Source organism: Meles meles, chromosome 11 (genome assembly GCF_922984935.1).
Source record: "Meles meles chromosome 11, mMelMel3.1 paternal haplotype, whole genome shotgun sequence".
Taxonomy (NCBI): Eukaryota; Metazoa; Chordata; class Mammalia; order Carnivora; family Mustelidae; genus Meles; species Meles meles.
The window spans coordinates 7,107,737-7,131,812 of record NC_060076.1 but is presented as its reverse complement, the minus strand read 5'-3'; the positions used below and the strand labels follow the sequence as shown (position 1 = coordinate 7,131,812).

The window sequence follows — 24,076 nt, the reverse complement described above, 5'->3', positions numbered from 1 at the left end:
GGGTCAGGAAGAGAAGCAGGTTCCCATTGAGCAGGAAGCCCCATGCAGGACTCAATCCCAGGAGCTTGGGATCATGACCTGAGCCAAAGGCAGATGCTTAACCAACTGAGCCACTCAGGTGCCCAGAAAAATTGATTTTTTGATCCTTTTCCTGAGGGTATTAGAACAGAGACTTTTCAATTTTTTTTAAAGTAATCTCTATACTCAACATGGGGCTTGAACTCACAACCCCAAATTCAAACATTGCATGTTCTACAGACTGAGCCAGCCAGGCTCCCTGAAAGTAGAGCCTTTGGCCCTGTATGCCCCATATTTGCTTAGCCAGTCCCTTATTGATGGATGGTAATGTGTTTCCTATTTGTTACTATACATTGTAGCTATCACCTTCTAAGTACCTAGAACTGTTTGCAACTTATGCCAGAAGACAGATTCCTGAAACTGTTAACTGCTGAGTCACAGAGCAGGACTATTTTTAATTTTGACACATAGAACTACCAAGTTACCCCTAAAAGGTTACAAAGTTGTACCTTCCCCTTCCTACCAATAGCACCCACTGCCCATTTTCTCGCATCATCACCAATATTACATATTCTCTTTTTGTTGTTTGGAAAGGCAAGGGAAAGTCCTTATCATTTTCATCTGTATGTCTCTCATTGTTAGAGAGACTGAGTATCATTTCTGGATTTTAGTGGCCATTTGGAATTTTTTTTTAATTTTTTTTAAAAAATATTTTATTTATTTGACAGAGAGAAATCACAACTAGGCAGAGAGGCAGGCAGAGAGAGAGGAGGAAGCAGGCTCCCTGCGGAGCAGAGAGCCCGATGTGGGGCTTGATCCCAGGACCCTGGGATCATGACCTGAGCCGAAGGCAGAGGCTTTAACCCACTGAGCCACCCAGGCGCCCCTGGAATTTTTTTTTTTTAAGATTTTATTTATTTGACAGAGATCACAAGTAGGCAGAGAGGCAGGTAGAGAGACAGGAAGGGAAGCAGACTCCCTGCCAAGCAGACAGACCGATGCAGGTCTCAATCCCAGGACCCTGGGATCATGACCTGAGCTTGACTGAGCCACCCAGGTGCCCCTGGATACTCATTCTTTTTTTCTTTTTTTTTTTTTTTTAATTTATTTGACAGAGAGAGATCGCAAGTAGGCAGAGAGAGAGGAGGAAGCAGGCTCCCCACCGAGCAGAGAGCCCGATGCGGGGCCCGACCCCGGGACCCCGGGACCACGACCCAAGCTGAAGGCAGAGGCCTCAACCTACTGAGTCACCCAGGTGCCCCAATTTTTTTTTAAAGATTTTATTTATTTCTCAGAGTGAGCACAGGCAGACAGAGTGGCAGGCAGAGGCAGACCCACTGAGCAAGGAGCCTGATGCAGGACTTAATCCCGGGACGCTGGGATCATGACCTGAGCCGAAGGCAGCCGCTTAACCAACTGAGCCACCCAGGCGTCCCTGGATATTCATTCTTAAACATATTACAAGTATTTTGATCTGTCTTGTCATTTATCATCTGTTCCTCCATAGGAAAAGTTTTTCCTTTTCCATGGGGTCAACTCTGTTGATCTTCTTTCTTACAGTTTTCAGAACTTTCTGTCACATGTAGAAAAGCTTCCCTTACTCTCACATTCCGCAGTTCTCTGTTCCAGCTCATGAACAATTCTTATCCATCCACTGTCCTGCCAGCCGCGGGGTCTGTCAATGCCCAGCACAGCTTTCCAGCCCTAAGGCAGAGCTCGGCCTCCTAGAGTCCCAGGGCTGGCCTGGACTCTGAAGCTGCTGGGTGCCCAGCCCTGGCCCCAAGCTCTTCTCCAGCTCTGCGGCCACGCGGGGAGCCGCAGCCTGGATGGCATCCTGGATGCTGTGTAAGTCCCAATGGGTCCTCAGGAGGGCATCGTCGAGGGTGAAAAAGCCATCCCGTGTGCGCCGCACTTGGGAGCAGACGGCGGTGGTCTTCAGCTCCAGGCCGATCTCATGCACCAGCCTTCTCAGCTGCCTCTGTGTCTCATGCATGCACTGCACCTCTGCGGGGGACACACAACAGATCCAAAGGCTGGGCACACTGCCTCCGGTTATCTGCTCTCGAGCGGCACATGGTGATACCTCTTGGCTATGTGATCACCTTAACCAAGACCAAGCTCTCCAGGGCTTTGCTATTCAAAGCGCAGCCCACGGGCCAGCCCTGAAGGTTGATTAGATGTGCAGAACCTTGGGTTCCCCCCAGACCTGCAGAATCAGAGTTTGCTCCCCATCCCCCAAGACCTCCAGGGGATTTGTGCGCAGGTTAACTTCCAGAAGGCAGCTCTAGTCTAAGACTTAAGGCTCATCTGTAAAATGGGTGGTGAGGAATCTTAAGAGATAATGTACTCCAGGTGCTTATCATTGGGAGTCCTGGTCAGCACTCAAGCACCCTTCTGAGTAAGGAGGAGAGAGAAGGAGGGAGGGGCTGAGCTGGGTGGGACTGGGGAGGGGAGGGCGCTGTCTGCTGGCCCATGGCAACATGAAACATTGGGACACACTGGAAATGAACCACTAAGTATAAACTTGCTCCCTAGCTAAGATCGGGCTTCAAAGCTAACTTGGCAGCAGATAGGACAGGATTTGGTCTGCGTGCTCTGTGATGGGCCAAGTTCAGTCCAAGGCTGGGAAGGCAGCTGGCCACTGGCGCCGTAGCCAGTAGACACCAGGGCAGGCATGGGCTGGCCTCTGCAAGGGCATTCCACAGTGACTCCCCAAACCCAGGAGCCCCGTCTCACTGCTCCAACTTCCTGGGGCAACTTACGTATGAGGAATTCCGGAGGCGCAAAGTGGATGCACTGGATGGCCGTTACCAGCATGGGGGACTTGTTCATGGGCCGGATCAAGCCTCTCACAGCCATCTCATAGGCCTCCTGGGTCTTCAAGTCCAGGTTGGAGTACCTGGGGATCAGAAGAGGGCTGGTGTGGGATGGGGAGCCGGGCCCAGTTTACCCCTGGCCCTGCCCCGCTCATGAAGAGCCTTCCTGAAGCTTTTCCTTCACTTTCCATCTTCCCTGCCCCTCCAGCTGCCCTCTTCTCTGTCCCCTCCAATCCCTAAATGCAGGCTCTGGCCTCCTCTGCAGTTTCCCTAGTTTCCAGTCAAGGGCATGCTGCCTGCTCCCGCCCACTGGCTCTAGGTCATGTGATCTGGATTCCTGGCTTCCCTCTTCACTAAATCATAAACTCTCACTGAGGCTACCTGGGGTCTCTTGATCCACCCCCCCCCCCCCCGGTCTCCCCAGAGGCTGGCCTGGCACAACGAAACACTTCTGGGTGCGGTGGAAGCAAGGGCTGGTCCATGTCTGCTTTCTGGCTCCAAAAAGAAAGGTCCTTAGAATCTGCCCCAGGGTGGGTGGAGCCTACAGGGAGCCCAGTGGGCACTTCTCACTTCTTACTCTCCCAGCACCTCCTCAAGGGCCCCTTTCAGGAGAGTGTGGATGGGGTCCCACTTACATCACCAGGGCCTTCTGATGGGAACCCTGGATCAGGGCCAGGATTCGGTCCAGCTTCTCTCTGGTCACATGGTCTGGAAAAGCCAGGGGGGATGGTCAGGCCCCAAGTGCCTGCCGAGGACAGGCCACAACATACTGGTGAACTCCCTTCCCTCAAACCAGCCCCATCCTTGGAACCTGGAGGGGCCCCAGGGCATCCTCTGGTCCCAGGGCTCCCACTCAGGGGCTTGAGAGTCCTTTGAAACTCTTACCAAAGGCCAGGACCCTCTTCTCAGAATGTTATACTTGAACTCAGCATTGTGAGGACATTCTTCAGGGGCTCACAGACTCCAACTTAAGAATACTTTCTTTGGGAAAGGAGGCTCAAAGCCATACTCTGGCTTATCCAACTCTAAGCCAGGTCCCCCGAGCCCCAGTCTGGGTGTTTTTATGCCAGGGACCCTGGGAGGGAGAGTGCCATCTGTCTGAACGTAGACACAGATGGCAAGAGGCTCTGCCTGCTGGTCCCACTGAGTGACTAGGGCAGGCAGCAGCTAAGCCTGGGGATTCTCACAGTCGCTGGGAGGCTGACCCTGGGGCCCAGCTGGGCCAGAGTTCTGAGCACAGGTGTGCTGACCAAAGGCCTGCCAGCTCATAAAGGGCCTAGACCTCTGATCTCCTCTGCCTGGCTTTCTTCATGCTGCTGTCCTACCTGAAATGGACCCACTACGACTGCCTCCTCCCTCCTTCTTGATAGCCCAACTCAAATGCAGCCTCCTCCAGAAAGCCCTCCTGGAGCATGTCACTTCTTTATCCTGCCTCCTGCTGCTCTGCCCTTGGGTTTCTGCCCAGCATTTAATTTACTTTGGTTTGGGGCGCCGGGGTGGCTTAGTCAGTCAAGTGTCTGCCTTCAGCTTAGGGCATGGTCCCAGGGTCCCAGGATCGAGACCCACATCGGGCTCCTGCTCAATGGAGAGCCACTTCTCCCTCTGCCTGCAGCTCCTCCTGCTCGTGCTCTTTTTCTCTCTCTCAGATAAATTAAAAAAAGAATCTTTTCATTTACTTTGGTTTTAACATTATTTTTTAGTTATATAATTGACATACGAATCTTCTTTAAGAAATACGTTTATAGGGGCGCCTGGGTGGCTCAGTGGGTTAAGCCTCTGCCTTCAGCTCAGGTCATGATCTCAAGGTCCTGGGATTGAGCCCCGTGAGCGAAGGCAGAGGCATTAACCCGCTGAGCCACCCAGGTGCCCCGAGGGAGAGGATCTTAAGTAGGGAGAGGATCTTAAAGTAGCCCTCTTCTTTAAGATTTAGACCAGGGGGCACCCGGGTGGCTCAGTGGGTTCAGTATCCAACTCTTGATTTCTGCTGAGGTCGAGATCTCAGGCTTGTGACATCAAGCCCTGTCCTGGGCTCCATTCTCAGTGTGAAGCCTGCTTAAGATCATCTTCCTTTGCCTTTTCTCCCTGAATGCATGTTCTTCCTCTCCCTCTCTCCCTCTCAAATAAATAAATGAATAAATAAAATCTTAAAAAAAAAAAGAAAAAAGAAAGAAATTTAGCTCAGCATTAACAAGCATCTCCCCTCCTCCAAATTTCCGCATCCTCCCAACCTGTCAACCTGGTTAACTGTCTCTGGACGCGTTCTGGATGCTGACACACGCACCCATACAGATTACACAGTGTTACTCTGCCACGGTCTTAATCCTGTGCACAAGATGCAGAGGCGTGTGTCAGCTCTCCCTGCTAGACTGAGTTCACTGGGACTGGGGACCCCGTCTGAGTCATCATATATCCGCCCCCCAAGAGCCTGGCCCATGACTGGTGCCCAAAAACATCCGTCAAATAAAAAAATGTAATTGGGGGTGCCTGGGTGGCTCAGTCAGTTAATCTTCAGCCTTCGGCTCAGGTCACGATCCCAGGGTCTTGAGATCGAGCCCCGCATCGGGCTCTCTGCTCAGCGGGGAGTCTGCTTCTCCCTCTTCCTCTGTCTGCCTCTCTGCCTACTTGTGCTGTCAAATAAATAAAATCTAAAACCAAACAAAACAAAAACATAATTGATCTTACAGAAAGTGCTAGAACATTGGGAGTGTAAGAAGTGAAGAATGAGCCATCCAACCATCCGTCCGTCCACCTACCTACCCCCTCCCACCTCCCATGTCCCAGGCTCTGCACTGCGTGTAACTACAGGTGTGGAATGACATGGTCCCGGCTCTCACGGGGACAGTGTGGCGTGGGAAGACAAATAATACATAATCACTAATCATGGGGCACCTGGGTGGCTCAGTCAGTTGAGCATCTAACTCTTGATTTTGGCTCAGGTCATGATCACGGGGTCATGGGATCGAGCCCCGCATCCAGCTCTGTACCCTAAGCATGGCGTCTGCTTGAGATTCTCTCTCCCTCGCTGCTTCTGCCCTTCCTCCCGCTGTCTCCAATAAATAAACTTTAAGAAATCACTAATCATTAGTTGGTTCCTGTTCTCAGAGCCCATCTAGTTCATCTGGGGTTAGAGGAGCGTCCTGGGGAGGTGAGATTTGTGCCAGGTGGGGAGGCAGAGGGAGCACAGGGAACTGTACCTGCAAGACAGAACGATGTGCCCACAGGCCTCCGACAGCCAGCCGGAGCGTGCTGGAGTCAGCGGGGCCTGCATGGCCGGCGTGCGGGTGAGGAAGCAAGGGAGAGCAAGCGCGAAGGCAGTCACAGCCGCTCTCCTCCCACCACCCTGGGCTCCTGCGGGCTCTCACCGTATGTTGACTTCTCCACCAGACGCCCCTCTTCACAGAAGTCATCTGTGGCTTTGCCCAGGAGGCCCCGTACTGTGTAATCCTGCAAGGGCAGGGAAGGAAAGATGTGCTCAGAGTCCCTGCTCACCCTCAGCACCGAGGAGGGAGGTGTGCCCGGCAGCTCCCACCCCTGACCTTCTAGACAGGCTGCAGATGGAGGGGGGTCCTCAGGTCCCCCCACAGGGAGCCAGGCACTCAGCCCCCACCCAGCCACGGTGCCAGACTCCCCTATGACAGCAAGTACCTGCCCACAAAGGGCGGTGACCACCCGCTTCCTCACGTCTCTCTAATGAGACCCGACAACTCCTCAGGCCGGCCCCTCCCAGTGCACCTGGTTGGCTTCTCCCCAGCCTCCAAATACGATGTGTGGCTATAGCGGCCTCTGCCACACAGCATGGTACCAGACTCCATGGCCCCAGCCCAGAGACAAGTTCCCTGATGCCTGGATGGTGACGTCCACCTCTCGGTTTTGGAGGGGAGGGGGGGCGGGGACGGAGTGGTGTCACGATCAGGCTCTGGGGCTGGACAGATCCAGGTGCAAATCGCAGTTCTGTTCCTTACAGGCTACGTGACCCTGCGCAAATGACATCCCCCTTCTGTGCCTCAGTGGTCTCGTCTGTGAGGTGGGTTAACAGCAGATCCCACTTTGTGGGGAAGTGGTGAGGCACCCAGAAGGGAATCCACGTGCAGTGCTCAGCAGAGCGGACGGCGCGCTGTAAGGCTAGAGGTCATTACCACGCTATCCCTACAGTCTCCTCCAGCACCGGGCCATGAAACAAGGCTGACTCCCTGTTACCCTATGGAGTCCTCTCAGCTTCAGATTTCCTGCCAGGGAGCCCCAGGGAAAGGACCGGGGGCTGAATGAGCTGTCCCCAGCGCCCCATACCTTGGTGAGGTGAGCGTTGTACATGCTGGTGAGAAGCGCGCATCCATGTCCCACGCCGAGCACTGGAAGACACCCAGGCTGATCTCACACCTGCCTCCCCCCTTCCCGCTTCCCTGGGACCTCCAGCCCCCACAACCACCACCCGCGTACTTCCATCTCTGATGCTACTAAAGCCAGCAAGAGGACAAAGACAGTTTCTTCAACAGGGAGCAAGTGAGCCCCCCCACCCCCCGTAAGATATGAAAATGTAGGTTTCAGGCCCACCCATTTGTACTGACTCTGACACATGGAGGGGAGGAGCCTCGATCCTTAGGAAGTGCCCCAGGGGGTTCTGATCCACTCAAAAGAAACACACCAGTGGCTCAGTCACACAGACCTGCCCTCAAATCTGGGGTGGCTCTAAGCATGTCCGTTAGCCTCCTTGGGCCTCAGGCTCCCCATCTGTAAAATGGGGATACAAGATACTGTCTGATCCCTGTGTGTGTTGTGAACACTGAGGCAATGCGCAGGAAGTAATAAGCATAAAGGAAGGGCCCAATAAAAGGGCACTGTGGCCGCTCCCTGCCTCTTCCTGCCTGTTTCTCCCTCTGGCTGAAGGAGAGAATGACCCTCCATTCACTCCTAGAGCGGGAGGGAGGGCAGGGAGAGGGAGCATGAGCTCATGTCTGCCTGCCTGTGCCCCAGGAAGTGAGACAAGGGGGGCTGTGACTACCGCGCATGGAGGATGTGGCCACCGCCTGACCCTGGGGACACAGATGGCTCATGACTCAGGGCTTTGTGTGTCCTGCCCCAGCGATATTCAGACCCTGGCCAGTGGGGCCAGAGTCACGCACTTAGCTACCCCACACAAGTGATGACAGTTTTTGCTCCCTGGACCAGGGGCGGTCACTAGCCATGTGACCCAGACCCAGTCACCTAAGCTCCTGGACCCTTCTTTTCTTTGTGAAAATCGTAAACTACCTACCTAATGAGGTTGTCATGAAAACACGTGTGTAAAGGGTTGCATAATGCATGTGACGGGCAGATATCACTTGATAAAGGTGGGCAATTACAACATTCCCCCCTTCTACCAGCTGACCAGACTTGGGGCAGGAAGCAGGGAAGGCAGGCAGGGGCAGGCAATGGCTGTCAGGCTGGAAGTGGGTGGGGTTCGTGGCAACTCGACACCCCCGCCTCCCCCCCTCTCCCAAGACTGTATCACTGTACCCCTGGCCTCACCACATCACCTACCAAGCACCCCAGATGCTTGGGCATCCAGCCGGTGTCCCACGCCAATCTTCAGGCTGGTGAATGCTGGTCCACAGACTAGAAACAAACAAATGGGGTCCCTTTGCTCCCTGGATTGCTGGATCCAGCCTCCAGGATGACTTCAACTTGCACCATGGCTTCGTTCCTAGGATGTAGCCTCGTGGAGCCCAAACAAAGAGCAGTTTGGACTCTTAGGCTTCCCCACTGCAGAATCTGGGGCCTAGAACCACTTCCTCAGTTCCCTGGGTCCAGAAAAAGGGCCTGTTACTCTGCCTATCATCGTTCCCCCGGTGAGAGGCTTTGAGGGGACTAGGCAGAACACTGGGACGCAACTTTCCTACTCAGCTGCAGCAGAAGGAGAGTCCTGGTCACCCCAGTAAGAAAATGGAGGTGGAAAGTTCCTGAAGGCGGGCTATGGGTCCCAAGTTCTAACCCTAAGCCCAGAACTCACCAGGTGCTCAGGAAATAACTAATGAGGGATGCCCGAGTGGCTCAGTTGGTTAAGCGTCTGCCTTCGGCTCAGATCATGATCCCAGGGTCCTAGGATCCAGTCCCACACTGGGCTCCTTGCTCAGCAGGGAGTCTGGCTTCTCCCTCTGCCTCTCCCCCTGCTCACACTCTCTAATAAAAAAATCCAATCTTTAAAAAAATTAAAATGAAAACATTTTTTTAAATGTGCATCAATTTTATCTCAATGATGCTATTAAACAAAAAAAAAAAAAAAGAACGTATGCAGGAATGAGCCAGAAGCATATACATTTCCATAGAACAAGAGGTATCTGGGGGAAGGATACGGGATGGTTAAGTGCCTACTGAATCCAGGCATTGTTACTTAATGTCAACATTGAGCCTCGGTTTCCTCATTTGTGAAATGAGAACAGGACCCTCCTCACATGGTGGTGAAGATCTAATGAAATGGTACTCGGTAAAAGCTTAACATGGTATCTAGTACATGAGAGATTCTTAGTGTATCATACTTGTTACTGCTACACTGTAGAGTCACTAAATACCACCGCCAAAGGGATTTTAGTAGTTTCTGGCTGAATCCCTCAGTCTTCCTAATCTTGTCTAGTGACAGGGAGCTCATTACAACTAGCTCCATGCTTGGGCAGCTTTGCTGACTAAAAAAGTCACTCTTTCCCAAGAGCCCCAAACTCCCGCCTGAGGACTTCTACCTGAGGGTCTCGATTCCCATCTGGAATCCCAGCATAGTTAAAAAGGCCAGCAAGCTACCGTCCAAGCCAAATCCTCAAGCTTGTTTTTCTCAATGGCCCATGAGTTAAATTTTTTTTTTTCATTTTTCAATGATCCCCCGCCAAATCAAGAAAATAATATTTTGTGACATAGGAAAATTATATGAAACTCAAATTGTCACTTTCCATAAATAAAGTTCTACTGGAACACAGCCAGGCTCACTGCATGCCATATTGCCTACAGTTCTTTGTACTACAATGGCAGAACTGGGCCTACAAAGCCTAAAATATTTGCGATCTGGCCCTTTCCAGGAATATTTGCCAGTTCCCGGTCAAATAAATCCTTCATCCCCGCTGTGGCCTTTCAAGGGACAAGAGTCTGAGCACGGACTGGGACACTGACTCTGAGCATAGGCTGCCTGGGAAATGACACCCAGGCGCCTGCCTCAATGTGCCTTACCCAGCGGATGGTTGGTGAGGGTGGGCACACTGGTGGCGGTGAGAGTAAGCGCCTTCTCTTCATCATTCCCCACGGGGCCCAGCAGGAAACGAACACGCTGCTCAGGAGCGGGAGCCTTCCCAGCATTGACACCTGAGTACACAAAGGTCAAGACATCAGGTCAGTTCTGTCCAGACACCCGGGGCAGGTGAGATAGCACGCACGGTACGGAGACGTGGAAAAGTCCACGATGTAGCCAACAGCAGCAGTTAAGAAACAGGCGCGGGTTCAAAACCTGACTCTATTACCTATGACACCAGACAATGCTGTTTAGCCATCTGAACGCAGGGGAAAGCGAGGAATAACGGAGTGTACAGACTCCTTGATTAGGAAAGCGCTCGGCCCAGAGGACTGGGTCACATGACTTCATTTTGCCGGGAGGATCGGAAGCGGAGATGGAGAACAGGAGCAGGATCGTGGGTCGGCTTCGAGGCGCTCACCCTTCAGAAGCTGCAGCTCCACGGTGTCCCGCACGTGCTTCCATTTTAGCCCCGGGGGCTTGTAGACCGCAAAGAGGCCGTGCAGCCGCGCCAGGCCGCGGGACCCCATGCCCGAAGCGCGCGCGGCGCCGCTGGTGAAATAGCTGCACCCGAACGGAAGTACCGTACGGTCCCTCTCCCAAATGTGGTCGGGACCATGGGCGCCGCCATGTTTCTTAGCCGGAAGAGGTTCACGTCTTATGGGCCTCGGGGAAAACGCGCGGAGGAGAGGACAGTAGGGCCCGACGCTGAACCCCGAGCGGAGATCGCTCGGGGACCCTTTCTGGGAGTGAGGGGAAATGGGGAGAGTTTTGCTTCGGTGGGAATAGATAGTAGACAGGTCGCCTGGGTTTCCTTCTCATACTGAGCGATAGGGCCCTTTCCTGTCCGTGCTACGATTTTTCCTCCTTCAGAGGCCCTTCTGGGCGCTCCGCGGCCGGAGAGGTTTGCAGCTGCGGGCCTGCCCGCGCCCCTTCCCGCGGCCGCCGGCGGGTGCCCGCTGCTATGGCGACGCTGCTGCGACGCTGCTGGCGCCCTCTCCGCGCGCTCGGCGGCCCCGGGGGACCGGCTGCAGGCAAGTGGCGGAGGCGGGAGGGAGGCCTGGGGCGCCGGGCTCCTCTAACCGCGGCCTTTTCCTCGCCCAGTAGATGTGCCGCTCCGAGGCGTGCGCCATGGCGCCGGCCTGCTCTACCCGGGGCACATCCCCACCTCCCCGCTGCAGAAGGCGCTGCTGGCTGCCGGCTCGGCCGGAATGGCTCTCTATAACCCGTACCGCCACGGTAAGGTCGCCCGCGTCCGGCGCTCCCGGGAGGGCAGCGGGGGCTTGGCGCGCGCCCTTGGCCTGGGGAACCTGGGGAGGTGCCCGCCCCTTCCTCTACCCGCCCCCTAGGGGTCTGGGTTCCCAAACTTGGCTGCATCCCATCACCACGCGCAAGGTTCACAAAAAGGCAAATGCCTGGGGTCCACCCTGAGCTCAGTCGGAATCAGCCCGAGCCTGGGGAGGGGAGGGAAGGGCCAGCATTTTTAAAGTTATTTTTTAAAATAACCGCCTACTGGAAGATTCTGTCAACCAGCCACATTGAGAAACCCATGGACTAAATAGATGATTTACAAAGTTCTTTATAACATACATCAAGTTAAAACATTCCACTAAAAATTCAAGTTTATAAGGTCAGACACCCGACTGCCCGGTTGCGCTGTTCTCGGAAGTATTTTCGGTTGTGCCTGGCACATAGCAGATGCTCAATAAATGTTTGCTGGATGTATGGCTGGGACATTTTAGGGTTCTTCTACAGTAGTTTTCTCATTCTCAGGATTCTAAGGCTGGAAAGTATTATTTCTTTTTTTTTTTTTTTTAAGATTTTATTTATTTACTTGACAGAGAGAGATCAGAAGCAGACAGAGAGGCAGGCAGAGAGAGAGAGAGGGAAGCAGGCTCGCTGCTGAGCAGAGAGCCCGATGCGGGACTCCATCCCAGGACCCTGAGATCATGACCTGAGCCGAAGGCAGCGGCTTAACCCACTGAGCCACCCAGGCGCCCTGGAAAGTATTATTTCTTCTACGAATAGAAATGACAGTACTAATTGCTCACTGAGCCCTTACGCCATCTGCTCCCTGCCCTAAATGTTTTATTTGCACGAGGTTCTTGATTTCTCACATTCACCCTGTAAGAAGGGTGTTCTCCACATTTCATAAATGAGTACCCTGAGCCTTGGAAATGTGAAGCATTTTGCACAAGTTCACTTAGACAGAGATTGTACCTAAGCCCAAACCTAGCACTTTGATTTCAAAGCCTGTGATCAACGGAGGCACGATATTCTGTTGTAATAATGGGTGTAAAAGTGACTTATAAACTCGAGCACTGTCCTATCCAGAGCCATCTCAGCCCGTTAGATTAATAACAGTGATAATGACGATAGGTACATACGTTGAGCCCTGTGTGCCACGTGATTTGCTAAATGTTTAACATGCATCCATGTAACGAAGAGATAGATAAGTTTTTGGTTTATCATGTAGGAGGCTCAGACCAGGTCTGATACCTAAGATCATATCTTCCATTTGCCCCCGTTTCTTTCCTTTTAGACATGGTCGCAGTTCTAGGGGAGACCACAGGACACTGTGCCCTGAAGGTCCTCAGGGACCAGATGAGGAAGGATCCAGAGGGTGCCAAGATCCTACAGTAGGTCCCAGCTGTACCTGGGGGGGTTGGGGACATTCTCTGGGGATGCTGACCTCCCTGGAGTCACACTGTGTCCTTCTAGGGACCTCTTCTTGATGTCCTGGCCATGTGCACATGCTGGGCACTGCCCAGCTCCATGGGTACCATTCATATGTACACTATGATGACCTGTGGGTAGTGCAGTGTGGTGGCCTCAGCCCAGATCCCACCATAGAGCCCTCTGCCTTCCCTTAGCTCCCATTAACAGGCTAGCTATAACCCCTGCCCCTGCAGTGCCCTTTGTGAGTACCTGGATCACACCTGAGGCTTGCTCCTGAGATTATGCCACTGCAGGCAGGAACCATGACCTTAGCTTGTGGTAGTCTCCTCAGTCCCTGCCACCGTCCTGGCCAGAAGCAGGTGCTGCAATAGGATTTGTGGCCCCTTTGTTGCTCTCTGCCGCTTTGCCTCCCATACCCTTGCTCTAGCTGGACCTCTCACCTGCCTTTGCAGCTGCTCTCCCAGTACCTAAGTCGTGCCTTCTCCCTTGCAGGGAGCGTCCCCGGATCTCAGTGTCCACCCTTGACCTAGACAAGCTCCGTGGTCTGCCTGAGGGCTCCCTTGGCCAAGAGTATCTCCGTTTCCTGGATGTTAATGTGAGTTTCCAGCTTCTGTGCATTTGGCAATCCCTAGGAAAGGCAGAGAAGGGCATGGGAGTGACAGCCTGAGGAAGGAGGAGTCCTGAGTGGCCACCGTGGCCAGGTGTGCTTTTTGTCTCTTGTCCCAAGGCTTTGTCATCCAAGCAATAATACTGGCCAGTATCTAATAGCCGCTTACTGGGTGTCAGCTGCCAGGCTCATACCTGATCTTGCTGAACTCTCCCAGCAAGAAGGTTCGTTCTTGACCCTCCCTGTTGAGTATGTCCTATTATTATCCCCTTTAATAGGTGAAGAAATGAGGCTCAGAGCCATTAAGCAACTTGATGATTCCATACAGCCAGTATGAATTCGTACTCACTTACTGCCTTTTTTTTTTAAGATTTTATTTTTAAGTCTGTCTCTATGCCCAGTGTGGGGATTGAACTCACAGCCCCAAGATCAAAAGTTGCATGCTCGGGGCGCCTGGGTGGCTCAGTGGGTTAAAGCCTCTGCCTTCGGCTCAGGTCATGATCCCAGGGTCCTGGGATCGAGCCCCGCATCGGGCTCTCTGCTCAGCAGGGAGCCTGCTTCCCTTCCTCTCTCTCTGCCTGCCTCTCTGCCTACTTGTGATCGCTCTCTCTGTCAAATAAATTAAAAAAAAAAAAAAAAAGTTGCATGCTCACTGACTAAGCCAGTCAGGCGTCCCCAGATAATGCTTTTATCTGCTGTATTATGTCCCCTTGTTTCAGAGACAGTGCTTTCCTCAGGGTATGACAGGTTGTGGCAGTCTCTGCCCCAGGCAGGGAGGAGAGAGTCTCAAATCCTGAGGAACTCATCACGCGTTCAGGATTGCCGTGTGCCACGTGTCGTTGCAGGAGCTGGGCATAGAATGGTGAACTAGACAAAGTCCTGCTCTCATGCCGCCAATACTCTGGTTTGGGGAGGAAAGCAAGTAATAGAAGAAAAAATTCCATATAAAAATTCAGGTCAAATATTTATTGACTGCTTGGAATCTACAACACTGTTCTCAGTAATTGAGACACAGTGAATGGACTTGAGAGAACGAGAGAAAGCACGAGTTGGAGGGAATGAGAGGGAAAAGGAGAAGCAGATTCCCCGCTGAGCTGGGAGCCTGACCCAGGACTTGGTCCCAGGAACCTGAGATCCTGACCCGAGCCAAAGGCAGATGCTTAACCCAGGCACCCCAGAAACAGATAATTCTCTGTTTGTAGGGGCTGCCCGGTGCTTTCCAGGATGGTTGGCCACATCCCCGGCCTCTCTCCATGGCTGCGGGTAGCATTCCCACTAAGTCACGATGGCCATGAATCTCTGCAGACATGGCAAATATCCCCCAGGGGGCGGTTAAGAAGCTACAGCTCTAGAAGATTCTTTGTCCCTGAGATAATAATCTGCTCCCCATACTCTCCAACGCTTGCTCCTGCCCCATTTCCCACCATCTCCTCGGATTTTACCAGGAAGCAAGTTACTTCATCCATGGGAAACCCACCAAGGTGGCCCCCTTCTTCTGAAGTCCCCAGAGCCTTTCCTCTTGTTGCTGTCGAGGGGAGGGGATGGCCAGGGCCTCCCTGGGCACCCTGCCCAGTCGCAGCGTTAGTTGTGATAATAGTCATAGAGACTGTGACACTTGTAGGGCACAGAAACCAGCAGCCCACAGAATGTGAAGGAACACCTTTGTCCCAGCAGAGGTTGAGGTCAGGGTTCAAGGTGAGGCCACCCTCTCTGAGGCTGTCATTGGTGGGGGTATGGTCATCTTGTGGCATCAAGATTATGGACCTGGGCTCTGGAGTTCAGAGTAGCCTGAATTAGAATCCTACCTCTTTTCTCAGCTTTATGGCCCTGGGCAGATCATTTGACCTCTTTGAGCTTCCTATTCCTTATGCGAAGGCAGGGGACCTAATGTTTATCTTCCAGGGCACTTGCGTGGCTTATAATTAATGGATGTTAAGGCTGTTGTTGGCTTTGGAATCCAGTTGACTTTGTTTCAAATCCTGATTCAGCCACTCGTGTAGCTGTGTGATATTGGGCAACTTACTCAACTTCTCTGAATCTCATCTTTCTTATCTTTATCTGAGGATCCTGAAGTGTCTACCCCCAGATGGTTGTGGGGGTGCCTTATGATGACATAAGTAAAGGACGCAGTAGACACCGGCATCGCTCTCACTCTGATCATCCTCAGCTTCACACGGCCCATAGAACTCCCTGGAGAAGAAATTAGGAACCGGGACCCAGTGAGATCACAGACCACAGACGAAGGCACTGAGCCAGCAGCCCGAAAGCAATGAAACCACCAAATCCTTTGGGCTCTGGACAGGCTGACACCATGCTTGGGGAACAGGAACACTAGGCTGCTCCCGTTCTGCATGGGTACTGCTGAGGACTCAGAGAGGCAGTGGGTGGGTCACAGAGAGACAGTTGACATCCCTTCCTGGGGTCAGAAAGGTCCCTGGCAGTACAGCAGTGAACAAAGCAGCCAGCGGCTAAAAGGCCGCTCACAGAAAGCGACCACAAGCCGATAGGTCACTTCCAATCTGTTGTTAGCCACTTCGGTAAAAGCAAAAAGAAACACGTTAATAGCCTTTTTTTTTTTTTTTTTTTTTTAACCCAGCGTACTGACAGTACTGTCATTTCTTTTTTTTTTTTTTTTTTAAGATTTTATTTATTTATTTGACACACAGAGAGAGATCACAAGTAGGCAGAGAGGCAGGCAGAGAGAGAGAGGAGGAAGCAGGCTTCCTGCTGAGCAGAGAGCCCGATGTGGGGCTCAATCCCAGGACCCTGAGATCATGACCTGAGCCGAAGGCAGCGGCTTAACCCACTGAGCCACCCAGGCGCCCCAGTACTGTCATTTCAACGTGTAATCACTATTTGTAGATTACCGAGATTTCATTGTTCTCTTCACACCAAGTCTTCGAAACCCGGTGTGCATTTGATGCCTACCACGGCATAGCTAGGTTGGAGCTGTCGCATTTCCAGGCTTGTTGGCCATGTGGGGTGAGTGGCTGCTGTAGTGGAAAGTCCAGGTCTAGAAGAGGGGCACGTGCACTGCACATCACAAGGCATGGAACACTGCGAGAGACAGGAATGTGGACCTGAGCAGTCTGAGGGTCACGGACTGCCTCCCCGCGGCGGGAACACTTAAGGCAAGTCAGAAAGGACAGGTGGGGAGCGCCTGGGTGGCTCAGTGGGTCAAGCCTCTGCCTTCGGCTCAGGTCGTGATCTCAGGATCCGGGGATCAAGCCCTGCATCGGGCTCTCTGCTCAGCAGGGAGCCTGCTTCCCCCCTCTCTGCCTACTTGTGATACCTCTCTCTGTCAAAAAAGTAAAATCTTTAAGAAAAAAAAAAAAAAAGAGGGGCGCCTGGGTGGCTCAGCGGTTTAAGCCTCTGCCTTTGGCTCAGGTCATGATCTCAGGGTCCTGGGATCGAGCCCCGCATCGGGCTCTCTGCTCAGTGGGGAGCCTGTTTCTCTCTCTCTCTCTGCCTGCCGCTCTGCCTACTGTGACCTCTCTCTGTCAAATAAATAAATAAATAATATTAAAAAAAAAAAAGAAAAGAAAAGAAAGGACAGGTAGGCATTGTCAAGGTGAAGCTGTGGCTGGTGGGGGAGAGCACTCTAGACTGGGAACAGCTCATGGGAAGGATCGGGGTTGGGGCACCTGGCTTGCTCAGTCGGTGGAGAATGTGACTCTTGATCTTGGGGTTATGAGTTCAAGCCCCCGTATTGGGTGTAGAGATTACTTAAAAAAATTAGGGACTCCTGGGTGGCACAGTCATTTAAGTGTCTGACCTTGATTTTGGCTCAGGTTGTGATCTCAGGGTCCTGGGATCGAGCCCTGCGTTGGGCTCCACACTCAGCACAGAGTCTACTTGGGATTCTCCCTCTCCCTCTGTCCTCCACGCATATGTACCCGCCATCTCTTTCTCTCTCTCTCAAATATATAAATAAATTTTATTTATTTGGGTGAGAGAGCAGCAGACTCCCCACTAAGCAGGGAGCCCATGTAGGACTCGATCCCAGGACCCCAGGGTTATGACCTGAGCCCAAGGCAGATGCTCAACTGACTGAGCCACCCAGGCACTGCCGCCCCCCAAATTAAATCTTTAAAAAAGAAAGTCTCAGGGGCCTTGGAAAATTCTTTTTTCCTTTTTCTCCCCATTTTATTCCTACTTGTGGTTAGAAAAAAACACAATAATGGTGTAAGGTAACGGAACATAAGAGTTGCCGTCTCAGGGGGGCCTGGCTGGCCCGGTCGGAGGAGTGTGTGAGTCTTGATCTCAGGGTTGTGAGTTCTAGCCCCGCGCTGGGGGTAGAGTTTGCCTTAAAGAAAAAAAAAAAAAAAAAAAAAGAGTGTCATTTTAACCATCTCAAGCGGACAGTTCAGCAGTGTTGACTATATTCACATTGCTGTGAAACCAACCTCCAGAGCCTTTCTGTCTTGTAAAACTGAAACCTCATCCCCTTAAACACCCGTCGCTTCCCCCTACTGCCAGGAGCTGTTTTGCCATACATTCCAACAGGCTTGGACATTATGTGTGTCAGGGTAGGCCATGGGGGTGTCTGCCACCATGTTCCTACCCGATGACGCGTCCCCTGTTGGCCCGTGTGGGCAGAAACCATCCAGGGTATGAGTCTGGTGGGAGTGGTTGACAGTCAAGGAGAGGCTGGCTAGTTTGGCCCTGGGAACAGTTGGGAAGAGATCTAGGGGAGGTTCACGGTTGTCAGAGGGTCTCCCCAGATACCCGAGCACCCACCCGATTCGTGGACGACGAGGAGCTGGCCTATGTGATCCAGCGGTACCGGGAGGTACACGACATGCTCCACACCCTGCTAGGGATGCCCACCAACATCCTGGGTGAGTGGTGACCCCTGGCGGCCCTGGGTGGGGGGGGGGGGCGGGAATGGGATGCTAGCCAGCCTGTCCACCTGGGTCTGACACCCCCCATGAGCCGGCTCAGTGCCTCATTTTCTGCTTTTCTGAACGTCTTGGTAGCATCTGTACCATGCGTCCCCTCTCCGTTCCACTGCCTCTGTGGTTCCTGAGCCGACGCAGTATCCAGGCATCGGGCTCCCTGCTCTCAAACCCGCCACACCTCCTACGGCCTATAGGAACCACCCTGGACTTCTCAGCCTGGCTTTTGGAGTCCTTTGCTCTATGAGCCCAAGCTTCCTTCCCAGCCCTCATCTCCGGCTCTTTCTTGGACCCTCTCCTTCACCCAAAGCCCAGCAGGGGCCAGGCCTGGGCAGGAGAGAGCAAAGAGGAGCAGATGCTTTGTTCTGTCCTGGCGGGAGCACCACGGCCTCTCCTCACCTCCCACCCCGTCCCTTGCCCTGCCCCCAGGGGAGATCGTGGTGAAGTGGTTTGAGGCTGTCCAGACCGGCCTGCCCATGTGCATCCTGGGTGCTCTCTTTGGACCCATCCGACTCAGTGCCCAGTAAGTGCTCAGGTGGTGAGGGGTTGAGGGAGAGCTCAGAGGAGCCAGGCTCCCGGAAATGGGACAAGCATGCGGCCTTCCCGAGCAGCCCCGGTGTTTCTCCAGGAAGCCAGGGTAGAAAGATCGAGGCAGGAGGGTGCAGCCGGCCTGGCGCAGGGTCTCCAGGGCAATGAGGGAAGCCTCGCTGTTTCACAGGACTCTGGGGTCTCCTGGGCCAGGCCTCAGTGTCAGGTCAGAACACGGAATGGGGGAGGGGGTCGCAAACCCAGTGTTAGCTCCTGGAGTTAGGTAGCCCTTGATTTAAATCTGGGCTTTGGCATATTCAAAATGTGTGGCTTTGGGCACAAGATTTTACCTCACGGAGTTTCTATTTCCTCATCTGCTGATGGGGATAATAACTACCTTCCTTTTAAGGTGTTTTTAAAGTCATAAAGACAGAAAATGAATATCAACTTCTAGGCATACAGCACACCCGGCCCTGTGGACCTTATGTCTTTTTTCCTCTGCTGCCCCACAGGCGCCTGCAAGTCCTGGTTTCAGAGCTCATCCCATGGGCAGTTCAGAATGGGCGCAGAGCCCCGTGTGTCCTCAACCTGTACTACGAGCGGCGCTGGGAGCAGCCCCTGAGGGCTCTACGGGAGGAGCTGGGCATCACAGACCCCCCCAGCGTGTATGTCAGGGACCTGGCCTAGGCCCTGAGCCGCTGCCCACACTCCCACCTCCCCTAGGGGCAGAGGACTGTTTGGCCATTACCTTTGTTCCTTTTCTTTGAACACTGACCCTTGGACATCGTTTGTCATAATTTGTCATAACCACTGATGAGTGGCTTTGAGGATCACCCAGGAGGGAAGAGGCAGAGCAGCAGGGCTCCCAGGAGAGCCAGGAGCTACCCAAAGAGCACCAGGTGTGAGCGAGAATCCGTCATGCAGCCTGGTGCTGGGGTGTCTCAGGTCCACTGCTCCTGTTCTGGACCCACCCTTGCCAATTAGGGTTTTCTGGGCGCCAGGCTGGGTGTCCTCCAGGAGGAAGGGCTCTACCAGTTCCAAAGACCTGAGAAGGGCAGGTCTCCACTGTGAATAAAGTCTGCCATCAAACCAAGTGTCCGCTTCTCCTGCCTTTGCCCTGTGCTGCCCATGGCTCTTCGAGCCCCGGGGCATACATCCCCTCCAGCCTGAGCTTCAGCAACGGGTCCTCTTTCCTTTGGTCTGAAGTCAGCCAGACTGGGATTCCAATTCCTAATTCCTCCATCGTTTTCCAGCAGAGGGACTTAGGGCAAGTTTGTCCCTTTCTCTCAGCCCATTTCATCATCAGTAAAAGGGGAAGAGAACCAACACCCACTTCCTAGCGTTCCTGTGAGGATTTTGGAAGGGCTTCAGAGAAAGCCCCCCCCCCTGCCCCCCGCCCCGGGGCAGAAAGCGATTATCGCAACTGTGTTCCCAGGTGAGGAGGCAGCTGTGAGGCTGCTGGTTCATTCTGGAGTGGCATCTGGGCATTTTCTCTGGGGCAGGGCCAAGGAGTGGGGACAGGTGGGGTGAAAGGATCATGGCAGGAGCAGCTGGCCCTGTCTGGGGATTTGGAACCAGACACAGTCTCAGGATGGCAGAGTTTTAGAGTTTTGGGGGGCCAGCTTCCCACTGTATGGATAGGACAACTAAGGCCTCGAGATAGGCAAGGAATTGTCTGAACTAACTAGAACAAAGGCCACAAGACTTCCTGGTTGAGCTTCCTGTGCCTCAGTTTCCCTATTCATAATAAAGGCTACGGTTTTATAGCTGTACTATGTGCCTAAACAATTGAGATACATTATTGCATCAATGCCTCCAACAACCCAAAGAGATGTATTATTGCTTGTGAGGCAATAGGAGCAGAGCTGGGACTAGAACCAGGGACTGTCTGAGACCTGCCCCACACTGCCAGCCCAGTGCCTCCGCCTACCTTGTGCCAACCACATCCCAATTGGGACTTCCAGTGACGGAGGTGGGAGGCTGGAGGCCTCCCTCGGATCCAGAGCTTTTTCAAGAGGGAAGCCTTGGCCTGAGCTCTTTGAATTTCTGCAGAAAGAGGAGGGATGAGCTTTCCGGACCTAATCAGTCTTTGCACTATGGACCACCTTTCCAGATCTGTCTTGTTTCCACAGCTTTCCAGAGTCCAGGTACCCCTACCCTCCTGTCAGTAAAAGTCAACCATGCCAGGTGTGGAGGGAAAAGTCAGACTCACAGCATGTCTTCTCTGCCCAGCTGGGGAGTTCACCTGCTCCAGCCATTTAGTGCCTGAATAACCCTGAGACTTCACAGCATTGGCGAGACGGGCACTGGGCATCATGGTTAGCTGGGGATGGAGTCTGGCCTCCAGATCTTAAGGTGGCATTTTTGCCACAGACTCATGACCAGCAAAAAGTCCTACTGGCTGTAGCTACCGCTTCCTTCCTTCTTATCACAGCCCTTAGGTCTCTGCCAACTTCTATCTAGAAACTTCCATTCTTCATCTCCATAAACTATATTGGCCTTCCTCCTATCTTTGGGAATAGCGTTCTGTCCCCTGGTCATCACACGGCCAACGACCTGTCATTCACAGTTGTGCTCAAATGTCACCTCCTGGGAGAGACCTTCCCTGGCCAGTCCCTTGAAGAAGTGTCCTGCCCCTTGCTGCACCACACCATGTCACCCCATTTTCTCTCTGGCACTTACCACTCTGAAATGATCTTCCTTATTCATTTCTTCCTGAGTTCTGTGTCAGCCCCAGGAGGGCAGGGAACCTGGTTCTTTCCACTCACTGCTGGGAACGGTGCTTGGCCCACAGCAGGGGCTTGCTGCTTCATTAGTTGGGAGAGTAGACACTGAGCCCGGAGCAGAGAACCCAAGAACCTCACTTCACGGTAAAGACCGTGGGTCTCAGGTTTGGGGCGTGGCCTCTCAAATCACACAGCTGGGTTGTGGTAGAACTTGTCCCTGGGACTCAGGGGTCTTGAGTCCCCTCCTGGTAGCTCAGAGAAAGCTCCCTTTCCCTCTGCCTGATAATAGCCATCGGTAGCTGGCTTCAGAGTAATGTTTGGGGGCACAGGCTCTGAGGACAGACAGACCTGGCCCTGCCCCTGCCCAGCACTGCACCCTTTGCCGTAGTCCCATCACCCGTTTGAGCCCCTGGCTCCCCACCTGAAATGCGGGGAGAGTATATACCTGTCCCACAGCAGGGCCATGTGTAGCGACTGACCACATAGTACATGTTCAGGAAGTAGAAGCTGTCATTTGCCAGGAAGTTCCTTCGAGGCCTCTGAAGTCACCATGTACTCAATGAAACCAGAGGTGTTTGTTTTGCGCACACCCAGAGTGGGAGGACTTCTGTTATTCAGAGGTCCCGATGCCGTGTGACCATGGATCTATGGGGTAAGCATCCACTGCGTGCCAGGGGCCCTTCTTCTGTCCCCTGGGGAACTCAAGCGCCTTCAAGTGAGTCCAAATGGCATTCTCTCATCTGGCAAGTCTGGAGGTTCGAGTACTGGTGTTGATTCTCCAATGCAGGGCAGATGGGGGTCATGTCAGTGGAAAGGAGCCCACAGTGAGGTCAGGCTACGCTCAGCCTGTCCCACAGATGATAGCACCCAACACCTGGCCTTCTCAGGAACCCTCAGTGGCTCTTCACAGCTCAGCATGCAAAGGCCTTTCCAGTCACGTTTCCGACCACACGGCCCTCCCGTGTCCATGGGTCCTGCTGCACAACACCCCTCGTCTCCGGTTATTTCACAAATCCCTCCTGAGTGTCGGGCAAACGCGAGGGGTCGCCAGGGGACACCTGGCTGGCTCAATCTGTAGAGCATGGGACTCTTGGGGTTGTGAGTTCAAACCCCACGCCGGGTGTAGAGATTGCTTACAAATAAAATCTTAAAAAAAAAAAAAAATAAGGACACCGAGCCTCCACGAGGAGAGGTGATTTGCCCAGTACCTCAGGCGCACCTGGGAGTGAAACCCAGATGTACCTGACTGGTAGGCAAAGAAGACAAGTCATAATAGTGTGTGGTGGGTGTTGACAGAAGTACAGCGGGCACTCGCTGAAAGGCGACCTATTTCGTGATCTAACCTCCACTTGCCTCTCTCTGCGTTCATCTAGATTGTAAGCAATTTGAAGACAGACTGTTCTGTTACCTCTGTGTCACATCCCCCCGCCCCCCTCAGGCCAGGTCCAGGGGCTGGGTGAAGTACTGCTTTGGCTTCACCAGCGTGACCAGGCTGGGTGGAGGAGAGCAGCGGGGCTGCGCACTGGCACCATCTTCCATCTCCTTTGCCCACATTACGTGTGACCTCAGCAGACAATGTGGAAATGATCATGTTTATTATATCCATGGATCCTGGCCTGGATCAAGTCAGAGCCTTCAAGCCTGTCATTCATTCAACAAATGTTTATCAAGCTAAGTCCAGTGGACATAATCAGATATAATCTTCATGTCTAGATTTTGAATGTGCTTTGTGGTCAGTACACTTGTAAACTACAATAATAAAATATGTCATACGCTCACTTGAATTCTGTAAGGTTTGAGCACTCGTAGTATGTCCTCATTTTCATACGTAAGAAGTAGAGACCGAACTTTCAGCCGGGAAGCTGTTCCGCATCTGTTGGACGCCAACGCAGAAGCCCATCACCACTGCACCACACTGCCTCTTGAATGTAATAGCGATGGGGTGGGACAGAGCTTTAATTTACCTGGATTCCCCAAACGGATGCACTCTATACTCTGAAAAGAATAAATCCAAGTACTTCTCAGACCAAAATTTCATTTTTCATTCCTATGAGGACACTCTGAAAACTGCCCTCCCCCCTTTACCGACTTCTCGGATTAAGGAATTAGGGGCTTTATTTAAAGATAAGTGGTGGGGGGCACCTGGGTGGCTCAGTGGGTTAAGCTCCTGTCTTCAGCTCAGGTCATGATCTCAGGGTCCTGGGATCGAGCCCCACATCCAGTTCTCTGCTCAGCAGGGAGCCTGCTGTCCCCCACAACTCCCTACCCCCCCATCTGCCTCTCTGCCTACTTGTAATCTCTGTCAAATAAATAAATAAAATTTTTTAAAAAAAGGGGTAAGTGGTGGGGAGCCTGGGTGGTACAGTAAGTTGAGCGACAGACTCTTGATTTCCACTCAGGTCATAAACTCAGGGTTGTGAGCTCAAGCCCCATATTGGGCTCCAGGATCAGCGTGGAGTGTCGGCTTGCCCTTCTCCCTCTTCTCCTCCCCCACTCGTGTACTCTCTCTTAAGCAAACAAACAAACAAACAAAAAAAATTAAAAGAAGAGGGTAAGTG

General features: G+C 52.9%; 2 protein-coding genes across 2 annotated transcripts; one reads left to right on the top strand and one right to left on the bottom strand.

The window, feature by feature from the left end:
- Positions 1–1,332: 1,332 nt before the first annotated feature.
- TRUB2 (TruB pseudouridine synthase family member 2) lies at positions 1,333–10,747 on the bottom strand. The gene is made up of 8 exons (XM_046022508.1): positions 10,502–10,747; positions 10,023–10,154; positions 8,352–8,426; positions 7,122–7,183; positions 6,197–6,278; positions 3,470–3,542; positions 2,781–2,917; positions 1,333–2,022 (listed from the first exon to the last, which is right to left on the bottom strand). Exons 1-8 carry the CDS (start codon positions 10,608–10,610, stop codon positions 1,697–1,699), a joined length of 996 nt encoding a protein of 331 aa, XP_045878464.1. The 5' UTR covers positions 10,611–10,747; the 3' UTR covers positions 1,333–1,696.
- Positions 10,748–10,786: 39 nt separating this feature from the next.
- COQ4 (coenzyme Q4) lies at positions 10,787–23,302 on the top strand. Its single transcript, XM_046022509.1, has 8 exons — positions 10,787–11,114; positions 11,188–11,319; positions 12,623–12,719; positions 13,252–13,354; positions 18,078–18,207; positions 18,694–18,787; positions 19,305–21,662; positions 22,892–23,302. The coding sequence occupies exons 1-7, from the start codon at positions 11,045–11,047 to the stop codon at positions 19,477–19,479; spliced, it is 801 nt and encodes a 266-aa protein (XP_045878465.1). The 5' UTR covers positions 10,787–11,044; the 3' UTR covers positions 19,480–21,662; positions 22,892–23,302.
- Positions 23,303–24,076: the final 774 nt, after the last annotated feature.

What these genes read in the sequence shown, in the direction of transcription:
- COQ4 (XM_046022509.1), top strand. Translation starts at nt 11,045, where the DNA reads ATGGCGACGCTGCTGCGACGCTGCTGGCGCCCTCTCCGCGCGCTCGGC. An exon ending in CTATAACCCGTACCGCCACG is followed by an intron (nt 11,320 to 12,622) that starts GTAAGGTCGCCC and finishes CTTTCCTTTTAG; the next exon opens with ACATGGTCGCAGTTCTAGGG. An exon ending in TCCGTTTCCTGGATGTTAAT is followed by an intron (nt 13,355 to 18,077) that starts GTGAGTTTCCAG and finishes CACGGTTGTCAG; the next exon opens with AGGGTCTCCCCAGATACCCG.
- TRUB2 (XM_046022508.1), bottom strand. Translation starts at nt 10,610, where the DNA reads ATGGGGTCCCGCGGCCTGGCGCGGCTGCACGGCCTCTTTGCGGTCTAC. An exon ending in CCAAGCATCTGGGGTGCTTG is followed by an intron (nt 7,184 to 8,351) that starts GTAGGTGATGTG and finishes GGTGTCTTCCAG; the next exon opens with TGCTCGGCGTGGGACATGGA. An exon ending in CATCAGAAGGCCCTGGTGAT is followed by an intron (nt 2,918 to 3,469) that starts GTAAGTGGGACC and finishes TCTGATCCCCAG; the next exon opens with GTACTCCAACCTGGACTTGA.